This window comes from Scomber scombrus, chromosome 4 (genome assembly GCF_963691925.1).
Source record: "Scomber scombrus chromosome 4, fScoSco1.1, whole genome shotgun sequence".
NCBI lineage: Eukaryota > Metazoa > Chordata > Actinopteri > Scombriformes > Scombridae > Scomber > Scomber scombrus.
This window is the reverse complement of record NC_084973.1, coordinates 14,240,206-14,257,881: the sequence shown is the minus strand read 5'-3', so window position 1 is coordinate 14,257,881 and position 17,676 is coordinate 14,240,206. Positions and strand designations below refer to the sequence as shown.

General features: G+C 38.8%; 1 protein-coding gene across 1 annotated transcript in view; it reads right to left on the bottom strand.

Annotated features, from left to right (window-relative positions):
• The window catches only part of LOC133978730 (EGF-like repeat and discoidin I-like domain-containing protein 3), an 88,031-nt gene that overhangs the window by 17,299 nt on the left and 53,056 nt on the right, over positions 1 to 17,676 (bottom strand). The window contains exons 6-8 of the mRNA XM_062417033.1: positions 15,417 to 15,572; positions 14,261 to 14,405; positions 13,870 to 14,054 (exon numbers count right to left, since the gene is read on the bottom strand). Coding sequence (XP_062273017.1) covers positions 13,870 to 14,054; positions 14,261 to 14,405; positions 15,417 to 15,572 — 486 coding nt within the window. The remainder of the gene's footprint in view (positions 1 to 13,869; positions 14,055 to 14,260; positions 14,406 to 15,416; positions 15,573 to 17,676) is intronic.

The following is a 17,676-nucleotide window of genomic DNA, read 5'->3' as shown; positions in this document are numbered from 1 at the left end:
CTGTTCTCTCAGCTTCCCAGGAACTGCAGCTGACAGGCAGCTGCTTCTGTGGACAGAGATGCTGAACGCAGGTGGTTTGAGAAAAAGTGTGAAGGCCTCAGAGAGGTGGAGAGTGTGGATGGACTGTTGTGCTCACATGAGATAAAATCTTTTGTCTGCTAGTGATAATGTGTGAGTAACAGAAGTGACTCTACAGCTTATGCATCTCTCTAAATTCCACAATGTTTCTCTTTTGAAGATTGCCTTGGCAATGCGTGTCCATGAATTTGGGTGGCGGAGCTTCTGAAGGAGCATGAAGGGAAGGGTGTATTTTTTGGATATTTAGTTCAAAGGTATGTATACTGGCTATTTGATTATAGTTGTCTGCATTTATTGTATGTCTGTATCTGGACACTATTGGAAGAGAGGATTCTCCCTCAGTGCATTTTCTGAGGTTCTAAATAAATAAGATGATGATGACGACGACAACAATGATTATGATAATGATGATGAATATGAAGATGATGAAAATCAATGATGTGTAAGATTTTTGTGCGCGCCTTGGGTTACAAGTTAATTACATGGAATGACGACATACCCTGTTTGGAAATGTATATTTTCAGGCTTGATGAGAGCTTGACTAAATATTACAGTCCCTTACTGTAATTGTCTACTAGACAAAGGAACAAGAAAATATTCACATTAAAGGAGCAGGAACAAGATGATTTTGGCATATTTCTTCAAAAAAATAACTATATTAATTTTATGTAGATCAATTAATCAAGTAATCATTGCAGCTCAATCATTACTTTATAATCTTACTAAATATGACCTAAATGTGACTTCACTTGTATAGGGCTTTAAGTCAACATGTGATTAAGTAACACACAGAAATCTACAGTCAAAATCTGTGCTTGAAATTAATGTTAAATCCTTTTTTCAATTTCACTGTGGCCCATATGGGACACACACATGCTGCAGACACAGACTAAATTTCCTTTTTTGACACCTTTAGTGACCGGTGTTGCCACAAGGGGTGGCAAGCTGTCAGAAGGTATAAATGTCTGACTACTCACACAGTAAAAGGAAGGCATTCAGCAGTCTGAATTGTGACTCAGTTCCCTTACCTGCTTTGAATGTTATCACTTGATTGAATGGACTTGATCAGTGGTTATCTTCCTTATAGATATGGATTGGAAGGATGGAGGTCACCTTTTGAGTTACACCCCCCCATCTAGTGGCTGTAGTAATTATGACTTGGGGATGTGATGTAGTTCATATGGCATCTATATTAGATGACTTGATAAGATGACTTTTCCCTTGTTAAGAGGAGACATTGGGTGCAGGGTATATTGAAAGGTGTTCCTAATATTTTGCCCTCCTCATGTATGTTGATGGAATGGACAAAATATTAAGAACACCATTCAATATAATGCATCCTAATACACCACAATCACTCAATAATGAACATAAAGCAGAATTTTCACCTTCTTGTTAAAAAATGTAGTATAAGCTTCATAAATGTAGAATTTATAGCAGAGCTGCTGTATTGGATTAAATTAGATTGCACAGGTTAGGCCAGTGAGTCTATTTTATATAGTTAACTTATTCTCTGAACTATATTTTATAGTAATTACAAGTTATATAGTATTATACAGTTAAGTAGTGATATTCAGCTTCAGTAGCATCACGTTTTTGTTGAATCTGCCTCACTCTCTCTCTTCAGGACTGCTGAATGAGAAAGCCTGAAACGTGTTGCTATAGTAACGTCACAGTTACCTGTCTGAGGATTAACGTTGTTAATGATGACATCACATGGCGCTGTTTTCATTAGTTTTTCTGAGCAGGTTCTGCCTCAGATGATGTAGATTTATGTTTTAACCAGCGGTCTGTGTTTGTTTCCTTAAATTTAATATCACTGTTAGCGTGTCTGTGTTATGCTAGCGGGAGGTACAGCGAGAGCTACAGGTGTGTTCAGGGTCGAAGTCAGACAGTCGGACATAGCGGTTCCGGCCAGTCGTCCTGCAGTAAACACCGCTGCAGACGTTGGTTGAACATTAATATACATCGCTGTAAATGTGTGCGGGAATATAAGTGTTGGATTTGCGGGAATCAATTAAATTGTGCGCAATACCTGCAATCCCGCGCTGAAATTCAGGCCCTGATCATATATATATATTTATTTTTGTTTTTTATTTTTTATTTTTTTAAGACGGTAGTTAAGGCGGCAGGCGTGTGTTGCTAAGGCGGCCGCCTTAACTGTAAAGTGCTGTGGGAAACCCTGGGGTGGATGGTTAGATAGTTAGCTGGGGCAACCTGCCAAATGCAAGCAGTAGATGACAACAATTAAAGACCTCTGTTGGGACATTCTCTCAGCATTTTACTGCATTCATAACCATCAGTTGCCACATTTAACAATGTTTCAAGTGACCATTTTAACCCAAATCATGATCTTTTCATCATCATAAAACACAATTATTTTGTAGTGTAACATAATGTGTGGGTTGATATGCACCTACTAGTGGGTGTAGCAGGCCCCATCTAATCCATATTTATAAGGCTGATAACAATTGATCATACCCATTCAATTGAGAGATGATATCTGAAATGGGTGGTTGCTGAGTATTGAGGATAGTAGAGGTAACAACACAAAGAAAAAGTCCCCTCATGGCAGTATCATACTGACTCAGCCTGGTCAGTGTGGCACAGACCACATTCATTACCAGCCTGAAGTCTTCAGACACACCATCTCCTTTTTGAAATGTGACCCGTATGCAGCGTTTTTTTAAAATGCTAAATGTGGAATGTGACTAAAAGCAGCAACTCCATATGGAATGAGCTGTCCTGACATGGGAAAAGATGTATTCATTACAGGGCAAAATTACTTGATTTGGCAGTACATTAAGGTGGAGTCACAATGGCGGCTAGCACACACATTTGTAAGCCAAACCGTTTTACATGGCACGGACATCACTATGCACTAAACATCCTCTCCCTTCCTTCCCCCTCCTCTTCACTCTATCCTTACTACATTCACTTTCTCCTCATGCCAGCACACTCGCATGAAGCAATGTTGCATGTAATTGAATTTAAATTCTTTGTTATTCTGTCAAGAAATATCTCAAATTTTCCCATCTCCGAATGACACCTGCATATATATATCCCTACAGTAAGCAAAGACCAGCATAAATCTACTCAACGGATGCTCACAGCTCAGATTTTTAACCGGATTAGCAAATAGGACGTCAATCAGTTAGTTAGTTCATCTGCCCACGGCAATTGGACGAAGTGACATTTTGTCCAAACATTTATGATGCAGAGAGAATAAGTCTTATCCTCTCCTAATTGTAATGACTTTTTATCTGGCGCCATCTTCAGGTCAAATTTGACTCACCTTGCAGCAAAGCAAAAGCACACAAAAGAAAGTCTTCTCTGCTGCGGAATTTTAAATATTGGTTGAAAAGAAGAATATAGTATATAATACTCATAGTACTCATAATAATAATAATAATATTCATCCAGCAAGAAAATAAATAAGGAACAACTTAATCTGGGTGTTAGTCTAAACCTAGCTGCAAATCCTTAGTAAATATTTCCCCTTAGTCTTGTTTATCAAAAAACATGTAAATATCCTGTGAGCTTCTCAAAACTAAAAGTATTGGTGAGGTTGTATTGTTATTATGCTAACATTTTAATAAAGTCTGTATATAAAAAGTGACCAACTACTTTCAACACTGCATGCCTGGTCAGCTTTTTATTTTGTCAAACTGTTTTTCTCCATCTATAATTGAACACAAATAATTTGAGTGCCTTAAAAAAAGGAAGTGTACATTTAGACCATTAAACTAATATTAAATTCCTATTTGACCCCCTAACCCCCCAAAAAACAAGACAAAAGGCTGACTTTCATCAAAGCCGGTGCATGAAGGCACAAACATTACTACCTAAAATTCTAAGAGACCACTCAGAGCATACAGCCATAAAACAGATGGATCCTCAGTTCAGCTTGTCAAGTTAACTCTAAATGGCTGCAGGAACAGATGAAGGGAATTGGCCATGGCGAAAGGAACAGGAAGGAAATCAACCATGGTGGTCTGGATCATTTAGAGCTATTACAGCAAGGAGAGCAGCATCTGTACACCCTGAGAGTTTCATCCCGTGTCAGTATGAGTGAAGTGAGCGACTCAGATCCAGGTGCACAAAAAATGGACTTGATGCTGCACTAGTACAGGACTTGGGGGATTTCACACTCTATTTAATGTTCACTGTGACTAGACATGTGATGGACACTTTATTCACTGATCAAATCTGAAGTAGTCAGTATCCCTGTGTGATCTTGCCTGGAATTAAATCTGTAGTTCATGTGATAGAGGAATAAAAGCTCTGTTGGAATATTAAGCATGTGTAAAATGATTTAAAGTATGGAGTTCATATTCTAACAATGGCTATACAGGTTTTTACAGGTCCTACAAAATAGGTGAGTTAAAAATAAAATCGTTTTTGACTTTGCCTGCTGCACTTACAGCTCATCAAACCTCCCTACTCTCCTGCATCTCACATGGTATATAAAATATTCATGACAAATTCTCACATGTGCACTCTCACACACCTACACACACACACACACACACACACACACACACACATGCACGCACACAAAACGCTATAACCATGCTGCACTGCACAAGAAATAAAAAAGGTGACTGTGAAATTACTAAATACATAACATTTATGGACATGTGATATTTACCCTGAAATGAATCAATGCCCAGTTTTCTGCAGAGCCCTGGCTCAACTTTGGACTATTCTGAATTAATCATAATACTAGTATGTAGCATGCATGCTCCTGGGTACATAACATAAAGATGTCTGATTTAAATGTATGGATGTGAGTGGAGGATACCGCGCTTGTCAAGAGATGGCTAAGAGACACACTGAAACAACCAAGATACACATGCAAGATACACATAGGCCCAGTCTCTGCTGCACTGATTTAAGTTGGCGCCTTCACTTCTGACAATTCCTGCAGATCCTACGATTACAGCTGGTGCTGCTGCAGACTCATGAATCAATCATCCCAAGATAAAACGGATAAATGCATCCTATGTTAGTTAAGAGGGAGTGAGAGGGACAGAGTGAGCTTAAGGGAAAGGGAGATGAGCATCAGTACGTGGTGTTGAAGGATAAGATGGCTTCCTTGGATAGTGAAAACAAAAGAGTAACATTACATTAGTTCCAAGCAGACCTGTGCATTTAAGGATATACGTAGTTGAAAGGAGGGTACACTAAAAACCAGCCAATTGAATCAGGGAAGCAGATGGATTTACCATCCCTTCCGTAACTTCATTTAGAAGCTAATTGAATCAGCATCCTAGCTGCAGGGAAATTGAATAAAATAGAGCGAAGAAAGAGCCATGTTGGACAGGATTAAAATGAGGCTCTGACGATAATGCCTTAATGAAATTTGCATCAGACATGTTTTCAAATTAGTGTGGATTCTTTCTAAGATTCTTCTTGAATTCTTGGATAATATTGTCAAGATGACTGAATTAGCAAAAGCTCCAGGCAACAGTTCTGAACCAACGTATTGTATTTATGTCTATTCAAATTGGACTACATTTTGTAATATAAAGAAGTCTCTAACTGGGTTGCCAGCAGTCAGAGAACTGATATCAGACGGGTCTCATCTGACACGCCTCTCCATAGAAGTCTGATAATGACCCACAACTATCCCCTTAATATGATCCTCCGTATTCAAAATGTCGCCATGTCTAATGATGCACACGCTGTACATGGTAACTTGGTGCAGATTTGGTCTTGCTTCTCTGAAAATGAGCTGGCACATCTGCCATAACAAGTGCTGGCTGAGCAATTTGCAGTCATGGTTACATCTGTTATCCCGACTTCCAAGCTGTGTATCAGTGAGCAGTGCCATAGCTCAGATCTTGTCAACAAATTGTGAAACAAACAAAAAAAGAAGATATCAGATAATGGATGTAGGAATCTAACTTAAAAATATTAATAGTTGTTTGGCTCAGTTGGAAACACTGTATATCCCACCAAGGTTAAAACTTGTGTTGAATATTCTCATGTTAATTCCTGTGAACATTGAATCAAGATGAAATTTACATCCACTAACATGGAGACGCAGCAAGACAGATTAGAAGGTATGCTCAAGTGTTTGTATATATTTCATACTTAACACTTTTTTTGGCCTCGCAGCTGTGGCTAGACGGTTTTGTGATTCTCACTGATTGCGACAGAAACCACCTGGAAACATTGTCCTTCTAGCGTTCTGTTTCTTTAATTAGTTCAGCACTGAAACTTGGCTGCAGGTGCCGTTCCTATTGATTCAGTTTTGTGTGCAGAGTAGTGGGACAAATGATGATAAAATGCAGAGCAGCTGGTAGAATGACAGATGTATTTAATGCGATAAGAACTTTGAATAGTCAGATCAGCAGGGACAAGTGCCTTTATCTGGTTTTATCCAGATCGATACATGCCAGTAATAGAAATGCTGGATTTGATAGCTAACAATTCATAGTTGTAAGGAGTGTGTTTTCCACCGGGGGGGATCAAACTCGAAGGACATAGAAGACAGCTCACCCTTGAAAGACCCCTACAAATTCTTACTGTCTATTTCCTGTGCAAATAATTTCAACAAAGTTGTAGTCTTGTTTCTTGAAATAAAGACATGATTGTTGCTATTCCACATGATCAAAATCCCTTTTAAATCCTTTCATGCTACAATGCCTTTACTCTCTCGGAGGCAGCTTTTCTGTTTTTAGAAAGGACACGCTTCATCTTTGCTGCATAAACACTCAAGAAGAGATGAGAGTTTCAATGGGACAAATTAAAGGCATTCTCCGCTGTGGTTTGATGAAACAAACATCCGGCTAATTCTATTGATTAAAAGAAATAGAGTTTGTTGTCAGCAGTGCTGTATTTGAGGTAGCGATTTGATTAGGAAGCTGCGCTCGACAAAATTGGTGTAATGATAATACCCGGTTTGATTACAACAAATGCGCGCTCACAGCCACTGAGAGGGAATCAATCTTGCATTACGTCCACTTATTGTACATTTTAGCCTGTACTCCACACGGGACAGTGCTCTGAGTATCAAGGTGCTATGATGTTTTAGAGGCCATTAGCAAACATCTGGTACATTTAAGATTGATAATATATTAATTGATGCACATTCCGAATTACACATTTAAATGAATAATTTCAAAATGCTTCCAGGTTGATGAACATGTTTAATGCAATTAAAACCACTCAGCAAGCTAATTTACATTTATGAAAATGATTCACTGTTTGTTATAAATAATTATTTCTATTACAAGTTGACATTTTTTACTCCAAAACTCACATTATTACCATTTAAGAACACTCATTTACAGTCAGGATTATTTAAATAACTACTATTTCTGAACTAAATAAACCAAATTGCTGCAAGCTGTGTACTTGGCTACAAAACATTAGACTTATTTTAATTAATCTTTATTATTATTAATTACTGTTTAAAATCTGAGGGAGTGTGAGGGAAATCTGTTACTGTATAATAGCTTTTTCGGAATTTCATTTAAGATTTAGCTGTCTTCAAAATCCCTCTCCTGGACCCTTCAGACCCTGTCTGATGCACAGAGGGACTCATAGATGTCCATACATGTCTTGGCTCTCAGTGCCACTTATTAACTCATCAGTGACCATATACTGGATTGTTATGATGATGATTAATGACACAAAAAGGGAGTTTTCACTCTCAAGATAAGGAGAGGGTGAGAGGAAGAAGGTGACCCAGTGCGGGTGGGCAGTACAAGATTGATCATTTCACATGAAGTGTTGGGTTACTTCCAGCTGTTGTGCCCAGTCTGAACATGACAAGACTATACTCTATCAGCCTGCTGGTGATCTAATGTGAGGAATTATCTCTCCTAGACTGTGCTCTTCTACAAGGCCCAAAATGATAGTTGTCGAAAAATACTCCTTTGTATTTGCCAGCTAGCACTGCAGTGGTTATAAATTATAATACTCTAACCACCATGGACGTCAATGTTTTCCTTGAGCTCCTGCAGGAAGCCATCACAAAGCTTGTCCTGAGCACACCTATCATTTCATATTCATTCATAATGTGAATAAATGGAAGACGGCCACGCAGACGCTATCATACTTCGTGGTATCATTCAAGCCTTCTTGCTGCGTTCAACAATCCTCTACATGACTCAAAAGCTCAAATGCTTTGTGTTTTTGTCTTTGGGTGTAATTTTCTGCTGGTCCCTTCAGACCATGTTCAACGTGTCTACAAGGTCTTTCAGGGGTGCAGAGGTGGTTTCTTGTCTTAGCCAAAAAGCGTGAACGTGTCTTGACTCCCTCTTTTGCGGGACTTCATCATCTCTGTTGGCCATGCACAGATGGATTCTGCCAGTTGGGAAAAGTTGAGAAACAAATGGCTGAAACCCAATTCTCTCCTACAGCTGCAATGTTTTTTTCAGGATTGCCAACCTCCAACACAGCTTAATCAAAAATTGCATATTTGTGACATCGCCATTCATTGTTCTTACAACCTATTTACCTGAACAACAATATACTGTTTTTGTAATCGACTTTTACCACATTGAAGTCATTAAGAGTGAGGGTATGACTATTTCCTCAATGATCAGAAACTACAGCTTTAAGAATGCTTACACCAGTTAACAGAAACTAAGATACGTGCAATCAGCAAATTATGCACCTTAACTAGCACTAGAGTAATAACAGCTGTGACTGTGACAGGTAATTTCTCTCTACTCTCTCTTTACTTGTCTTTGTCTTCCTGTTCTTGGTTTATAGTCTCCCACTGTGCTTTCTTATTGGTCCTATGTGTTCCAGCAGAGAAACACTTTTACCCCATGTGCATGTAGTGCTTTACTGACACTGTGCACCTCAGCAGCTGCCTATGCAAACCTCCACTCTCACAGATGTAATTTGCGTAATTGATATGTATGCACTGCTCTGCATATGTTAGTCTACATACGCTCAAGTCCCTGCAGCTGAATGTTTTGTTTTTGGGTGTAAATTCTATTTTGTGTCTTTTTGAGTCATCATTAACTAACACTGTCTTTGTATTTATAGATGCTGGTAACACAAGTAAAGCTTTAAGTAAATTGTTGCTGTACTTATCTGTGATGGAACATCAATGACTTGTCAGCAAAGAAGGATGACATGTTACTGCTCGTATTACTGCATTAGCTGATGTGTGACTGCATGCTGAATTTAACATGAACACAGGCGTACCGTTAGCACAGGGGCTCCTGTAGCTCCTTCAAAGTTTTTCACACTAAAGTTGGAGCTCACTCTGCATCATCAGAGGTGGAGGTGATTATCAGCTTGCCACAGCCACACGGCACACATATTTATCACCTCAAGGAGACAATTGGGTGTGAAAACCTTTGAGACAGGGAATACCAAATGAACCACCAGAACATATTTACTTCATAGCTTGTTTTGTAACCTTTGCAGGGCTGAACATTTATTTAACAAGTTACAAAAATGAAGTGTTTCATTCAGCGCTATCAGTGTCTGCTCAAGGCCATTTCTACACAAGACATACATTTGGTACATTACATTTAAATTTAGAAATATAGAGATAAAAAACCCTAAACCTCGTCTTCATCTACTGTACAGATGTACATAAAATACATTATAATGATGTCGAAGGCAGGTAGGCTTTGTTTTATTGTACTGAATTATATCGCACAGGTGCAGTTGCAGAGCTTGTGAGAGCCAAAAGGGGGGCTAAAAATAATGTGACGGTGACATAAAATGCAGCTACAGTATGTGGAACATATCCGATAATATTAAGACCTTTCTCTTTGTTTCACTTGTGAACCAGTCTACCACTAATGCACAGTATATGCTCTAAATTTAAGTGAATATAATGTAAAGTCTTAAAGTCTGTAAAGTCTTAAGGGATTGAGAATATATCTTCTGTAGTTAAGAGTGTGCAGTAGCTTAGGAAACATTGGAAACTGCACTATAGCTAAGCTAAAGGGTTAGCTACAGTTGTGTACAAAGCTAAGAGATGGCAGCAAACCAAAGTCTTTGGTAAGACTGTGAGAAGACACGCATAATGTTTATTCAGGTGGAGGCAATTTGATCTTTGATCTGGGATCTTTTTCAACCTATTTTAAATAATAAACACTGTCAACCAGCCAACATCTAGCGCCGTATGGAATTATATCTTTTCATGTCAAAGAGTATGTCAATGTTTGGATAAATAAAGATGTACACCTGTATGTTTAGCTGCAAATAGACTGGAAGTGCAATATAATACCACCACTAACTACATCACCTGCTCTGTTAGTAATCTTTTTTATTTGCTTTTTCTTGAAAGTGAGAAGTTTGTCTTTATAGAAACACAAACATTGTAAACATTCTTTTAAAATTCAATCAGGCATGTATTCTCGACACAAAATGTCTCTGCAGTCTCTGAAGTGTGAACAGTGTCTCAGCATTCACAGTGTACCTTAAATAGTTGGTGTTGATAAACAGTATTTTTGGACTCAGATCAATGTCAGAATTTATTACAAAGTGGATCGCTGTTAAACTTATACAAACTTAGTTTTGTGGTATAATTTCAAGTTTCATGTCATATTTAAATGAAATGCAAATCATGTACTACCTTTGCCGTTTCTCATGTTAACAACCCTGGCCTGTCAGTGATGTTACTCTGTATATAAATAATACCACAGCAGAGGCCGAAGATGTGAATGGGTCCAGGTATGTTTGAATGGAGTGCTTGTTCACTGTGGACAGACAGCACAATACATATTTCAAGTTTTCAATTCTTCACTTCCAGTCGATTTATACATCACCTGGATCCCGTCCAGTGCTACCCACAGGATGAGTTGTGATTCAGAATCCTGCATTGTGATTCAGAAAAGTGAATCCTTTGGAGACTGCAGTACAATTAAGATGAGATTAGGAGAGACACAATCACTGCATGCCACCCAGATTTCTCTGTCTGAGGCAGTGTTAATTTCGTTAATAAAAACTATGACTAAATATGTTAGTCAACAACCTTTTTTTCCATGAGTAAGGCGAGACGCTGATGAGACAGCGCCAACGTCATTGAACACTAACTGTGACTATATCAACATGAGACAAAAAAAAATCTCTCTATCTCTCTTTATTTTCACTGACAAATAAGAAGAGGCAAAATATTGTTTATTTCTAAATTACAATCCAAGTATCCTGTTAATTGGACGACATGTGCAGCAGTTGCGCTTCCTGTGCTGCACGTGCCATATCACGACTACACCCACACAATGAGCACAGTGAGGAATACATCAACTATTTTACAGAGAGCAAGTTAACATTAATAATGACAACAACAGGGCTCATGAGAAAGAAACAGGCAGTTGGTTCAATTTTGTCACAATTAGGCTGAGAAAAAAAATTGAATGCATTGTTTTATCAGGGGGGGAAAAGTGTGGCCATAAAACAACTGGTAAGAATACCACTAACTTGAAGAGACACATTAAGGCTCACCACAAATAAATTGAGTTAGGTTAACATATTGATGGTAACTAAAATGACAAAAAAAGGTTGGTTTTGGCTAGAATAAATTGTCAATAAAATGGCTAAAAACTATAAAAAAATAGTTATGGTTTTCTTTAACTAAGATGAGAACAACATGCCTAGACCGTTAGTCAACAAAAAACTTGACTTAACAAAACTGACTTTTGACATTTGACACAGGCCTAAGGACAAGACTAAATCAAATAATAATAATAATAATAAAAAAAGCTGACATAAATAACAATAGTGTGAGGAATGTTTACTATCATACACCCAAAAACTCTCCACAGTACTGAAATGAGGTATATAAACAGTGACACTTTGAAATTATAAAGTAGCTACTGTTTCTCTGGCGAACTCACTCTGCTATGTGGACATGTAAATGTGCAAAATCAACTAATCAGCCGATGTCAGCTGGAACACTTGGCAGCTCAGTGTGACAGCTTCAGCTCCGCTCTTGAAAACATCTCGAAAGATTCTCATTCAGTCTCCCTCTGTGTCGTTTTATCTCCTGCCAGGCCAGAATAACTTTAGCTTGGACAGTCCCCAAACAGGCTCAGTTCTTGGTGTTTGCTCAAGATTTTCTTGTGTTTTGTCTGCACCAAGTGTCAGTTGTCTGATGGAATGGTCTCATCATGTTAACCAAATCATTACATGCAAACAACTCATCAAATATTTGAGCCATCCATTGCTCTGATGGACATAACTCAGTGGAGCAATGTGCTAATTCAATCCATAATATCAAACAATGAAAAATAATTAACTGTCAATGTCTTGTCAAACAGACTTGGATGCTAGGCATCATGTATTGTGTTCAGAAATATGGAATTGTTTAGAAATAATAAAATGACAAGATAATAATATATATCGAGAAAAACAACAACAGATGAGTATTCAGAGCAGGCTGTGAGAAAAAAATCTGTTTCAGTCGATGACTCCACTGTTAGCTATTTTAGTAAAATCCCATGCATCAAGAAATCCAGTTTGATATTTGGTGTCTGTAAAGAGATTCCCACTGCTTCCACTGCCCGGCAGAGCAGTTGTCTTGATTAATAGGAATACTTAATTTGTCATTAAGGCTGATTAATTCCATTAATCAGTAAGGTTTAAAGTCGTTCAGTAACGTCACAGAAAATCAATTATTTGCCATGGCAACAAGCATACAGACAACACTGATTGTGGAAGTGTTAAAAAAATAGCAATTTGTATAGCATCTCCCCTTTCCTGCCGGCACAGCATGTAATATGAGACCACAAGTTTTCCTTTACCCACAGCAATCAATTTTGCTTAGCCGAGCTCCCTGGCCTGGATGGGGCAGCCTGCCTAAGTACCTGTCTCCTCCAACGCACAGCCCTGCATACCTTCATCCCTGGTGAAAAAAGCTTTCAGTGTAATAAAATACATATCTGACTCAAGACCCAGCCAATATAATAATGGCCAGACAAGTCAGTGTGACTACTGTGTCACCGCTTGGGAGGTGGTATGCGTGGAGTGAGTGCAGCAGAGAGGCTGAGAAATCAAAGAAATCATTCTGATCTTCAATTCCCTGAGAAGATGATCCGCATCACAATTCCTTCTATGTTATCTGTTTTACAGCGTGAAGTAAGATGTGGTTTCTTGCTCTAAAAGCAGTGAGTATTTACTCCCCTTTATGTTAAAAAACACACCAAAAAATCGAATACATGAGGCCATATGTGAGGGCATACTGGGTATGACTGAGCCTGATTGATATGTATCTTAAACTCCTTGGGCCTACATCAATTTCACATATTGTTAAGCAGAAAGACTAGGGTGTAAACGCTCACTCAGAGACGTGTCTCGTCCCTTTCAGAAGACATTTTCAGCCATCAGTTAGTGTAATGAAAACAAATGGATTGGCTGGTTTCAAACAGATAGAAATCCTGGGCCACAGCCAAATATATAAGGGCTAAAACTCGTTCAACAGAGCCCGTGTGGGTGTTGGATTCAAACCCACTTCCATGAAAAAAAGAAAGAAAAAGAAATGACTACAGATTACTGACTGTTTCTAAGAATAATACTGAGAGCACAGAGCAGAACAGAGAACAGAGGTAGGATTTTGAGATATAATTTCATTCACAGCTGACACTACACATAAATGAAGTCTTTCTGTATAAAATATAATTGATTCCATTGGCTTGCATTACCATTTACACACCATAGATTCCTATGCCAGGGAGGTAAGGGCTAATCCTTCAGCAGAGTGAAAGCCAGCTATTTACAAGAAACCCGCCATATGTTGTTAATTTCCCCGCTAAGATGTTGATCTAATAATTACAGTACATAACAGATTTAACTCAGATCATTTCTTACCTGTAGCCACTGTGATTGGTCACTGTGTCCAGCTGTCCAAGCATTGACCTTGCCCTGCTTGTCCAAACGGGCCTTTCCTGGCTCCCATGTGAACATGTCCATGTTGAGCGTCCTGAAGATGCTGGAAGCTGTGACCTGATAGTCCTGGACATGTCCTGACTTCATTCCCAGTGGTTCAGAGCAGCCTAGAAAACAACAAAAACAAGCAGATTAGTTTCTTATTAGTCTGACTGTACAATCCCAACAAAATAAGTCTATTTCTAAGTGTTGTTACCACATAGCAGCAAGCAGAGCATAAAACAACTGTGCAGGAGGCATTCTGCAATGGATTTTCAGATCATTTTATGAATAATTTGTGTGTACAGTTGGATGGCAAGCTTAGCTCACTCACCTGTTAGCTCACATCCAAGCAGCTCCATGCGTAAGGTACAGTGCCTCCTGCAGACTTGGGGATAAATGCGCACGTACTGGGCTTCAATAGGAGGGGTGAAGGAGTTGGCTGATGGAGCGTTGTTATCGACATTTCCTCTGAAAATCTGTTGCAGGGGATGAAATAACAGCAGATGGGGTTGTGGAGGATGGTGCAGCAGATCAGTTTTACCATAATGTAGCAGTCAGTCTGCAGCGCTGTCTCTAGTGTCTACTCCGCACTCAACAAATTGCTGTCATTCAAGGTCAATGAGCTAGAATTACAGGGAAAAAATAGACAATTTCTCGCACCATTTGAGCCTGTAATTTATAAGAACAGTGGTGTGTTTTAAATTAGTGGTCCAATTATATTGTTATACCTTCCGGGGTGTTTTATCCAAATGACCTGAGACAGTCTGACAGAAACTCTCCGATTTGAGTGACTGATGTACTGTATGTGTGAGGTGCAGAGAGAGGGCAACAGAGAAAGCAATGGAGAAATAGAGCTGTGTCTTTTCCTGCGCGCCCGGAAATGTAATCTGTCACTGAAAGGTAACAGGTCAATGATAAAAACATTTTATTACCAACTTATATTAGGTCAGGGGTGAAGGCGTGTAACTACTTCAAACACACTCAAATGCACACTCAGATGCTCATTTGAGACATGCCAAAAAAGAGAAATACAAGACGGACAAGAAAACAAAACTGAGATCATAGGATATTCAAGTCCAGGCTCATTGTTCCGTGTAATACATTTGAGAAGCAGTTTGGAGGTCGGGGTCATTTGACGCTCAGCCAAATAGAGGACAGCCGTGGTTTGCTGTCAGGAATGATAGAACACCACGTGGCCTATTTGGTGGCTCTTCATCCCCAAATAGTATAAAAATTCAATCTAGAAGTCATAAAAGTGAAGGGGGGTAAGGGGCAGTAAGATGGGCCCGGTGTGTGCTAGCTAATTAAAAAGCCATCTCATCATGTCCTCCACCCTGCCCTTGACTGAGTGCCTCTAGTTGCTGTGTGTGCACGTGTGTGTGTAGCTTTGTCTGTTTATTGCAGACTTAGAAAGTAAAGGAAAAAATAATGGGAAAATGACATGGGGCGTGTACGTCTGTGTACGTGTGCCGACGTATGCGTCTCACCATATCCTCATCTTTGCCCTTGACTTTGTATGTTCTCCAGGTCTTCCCGTCATCACTGTAGGCTACTTTGTAAGACTTCACGTACTCCGGGCTGCCAATACGCTTTGCACCCTGGGTAATTAGGCCTGTGACCCTCATTCTCCTCTGCAGGTTAATCTGTGGAAAAAAAATTTAAAAATCAAGAAATTACAGGCTTCTCAGAGACTATGTATGTGTGCATGGGCAGTGTGGGCATGGGAATCAATTCACTCCCTTGTATCTTTTTTGTCAGGGCCATCCATCTTATTCAGAAAGTCTGTGATCAAATGGAACATTTAATCAATCCTCACGCTCCAGATCCAGTCTGTCAACCCTGTGCAGACTGTCAATATGGTGCCAATGTAAAGCGGCTTGGAGAGCCAGGAGGCAAAGCGAGAGCTCAGAAAGAGGAAAGTGATGAATGCGTCCATAGATCCTGCTCAGCACACACAAAGCAAGATCATTATTATCTAAGCACAACGGACACGTTTCACACCAGTTTAAGATTGGCTTTGGCATGTTTTTCACTGACAGGCCACTTTAATAGAGTACTTCAGTACATTTCAGCAGTGAAATGCACATTTTAAACAAATGTTTCTCTTACAAATTAGCAGCAATATGTTTGGCAGAGTTACAGATATTGTAATTAGTGGATGGGTTTTGATGTTTATGTTTAATTTAGGTTTTTGTTTTTACATGCTGCCAGCATTCTCAATTACTAAATCTATAATGCTTATGTTACAATAGTAAACTTGATAATTAATGAATATGATCCTTCAAAATGAAAAGTGCAGGTTTAATATTAAAGTTTGCTCCCATTTTTTTTTGCTGTATGTCATCTAAGAAGTGGGCCCCATATTGTGTGGCCAAAATTTCACCAGCAATTCTCTGTGTCACTTCTCTCAATAAGGTCTCAGTGACTGGTCAAAACAGTTTCATTAATCAGTTCCACATCTTCTATTGGATATCTTGGTGGCAGTAAAAAATGGTTAAAAGTTGAAGAGTCATACACTTCAATTCATTTTGCAGCATTCTCGTTTGATTGACAGCATATCACACTTAAGTAGCGGCCATTGGTTCTTTCATAGCTCCATCCAGGCTCTTTACCAAAAATTGCACCACATATCTCCAATTACTGTCAGGATGGCAGAGAGCTTCAGAGACCTATGAGTAATGTCTAACAACAGTCTGACTTAAAACCATTATTGCTGGCTTGACTACAAAAATCCCTTGCTCACCCTGTAATTCTGGTGAACTTGTCTAAAAAAATTAGTCTCTTCAGACTCATTTGTAATTTTTTGGTAACAGCTGATGACAGCTTACTTCACTGAGAAAACATGAGGAAGTCTGTGGTGACTAAGTGATGGCACTGTGATGGCTTAGTCACACATACACCCATGTACTGCACTCACTGACTCACACACACACACACACACACATCCTATTTCTACAGTGAATATTAATACTAACACAAAAAGTAGGGCAGGATTACACAAGACAATTTCAATATTATAATATTGTTTCACACCTGTGGTAGTCTGTGACAAATGTGATAAAGCAAATAAGCGTTGATGAGAATTATTCATTGATCATTTTGGCACAATGTTCTCAGCAAGCCACTAAGACTCTTTGGCAAATGTATTTCACCCTTTGAAAAAATGTAAAAACACATCTATCTGTTCTTTTTAGACTTTCATTAACCTTGAATGGTAAACCTCAAAAAGAAAAGCAGATTACATTAAAAAAAAATTGTATTACTCCTATGAACATGAACAGCTTTGCACATGGTAGAATTTATCCTCACAGTCTCATTTAAAAGATCATGTAGTCTCTAGACAAAAAAATCAATTACTGATTGATTGCAAACAAACAAGTCTGAATTTCAGTGTATAATTGTGAAGCTGAAAAAAGTCAGTGTCCTATTTAAAAACATGAACACTTTTAAAGCTCATCCAAAAGAAATAGGAGTCTACATCGACAATGTGACCGTGCTCAGGATGGTATTCTGGGGGGCTTGAGCTCATTTTCCGGTGCAGAAATGTTAGCATTACTGTGAAATAAGGCAATTTACAAGTAAAATATACAGATAGCCAGAGCTCAATAAGTTATATTCTCCTTTTGTTAATGAAAAAAAAACAACTAAAAGCTATATCTCCTGAGGACATTACAGATTAAAGTATTGGCTCTCAAGGATAGAGCACAAGAAAATAACTGTTTATGTTCACCAGCCTTGTTTGAAGTG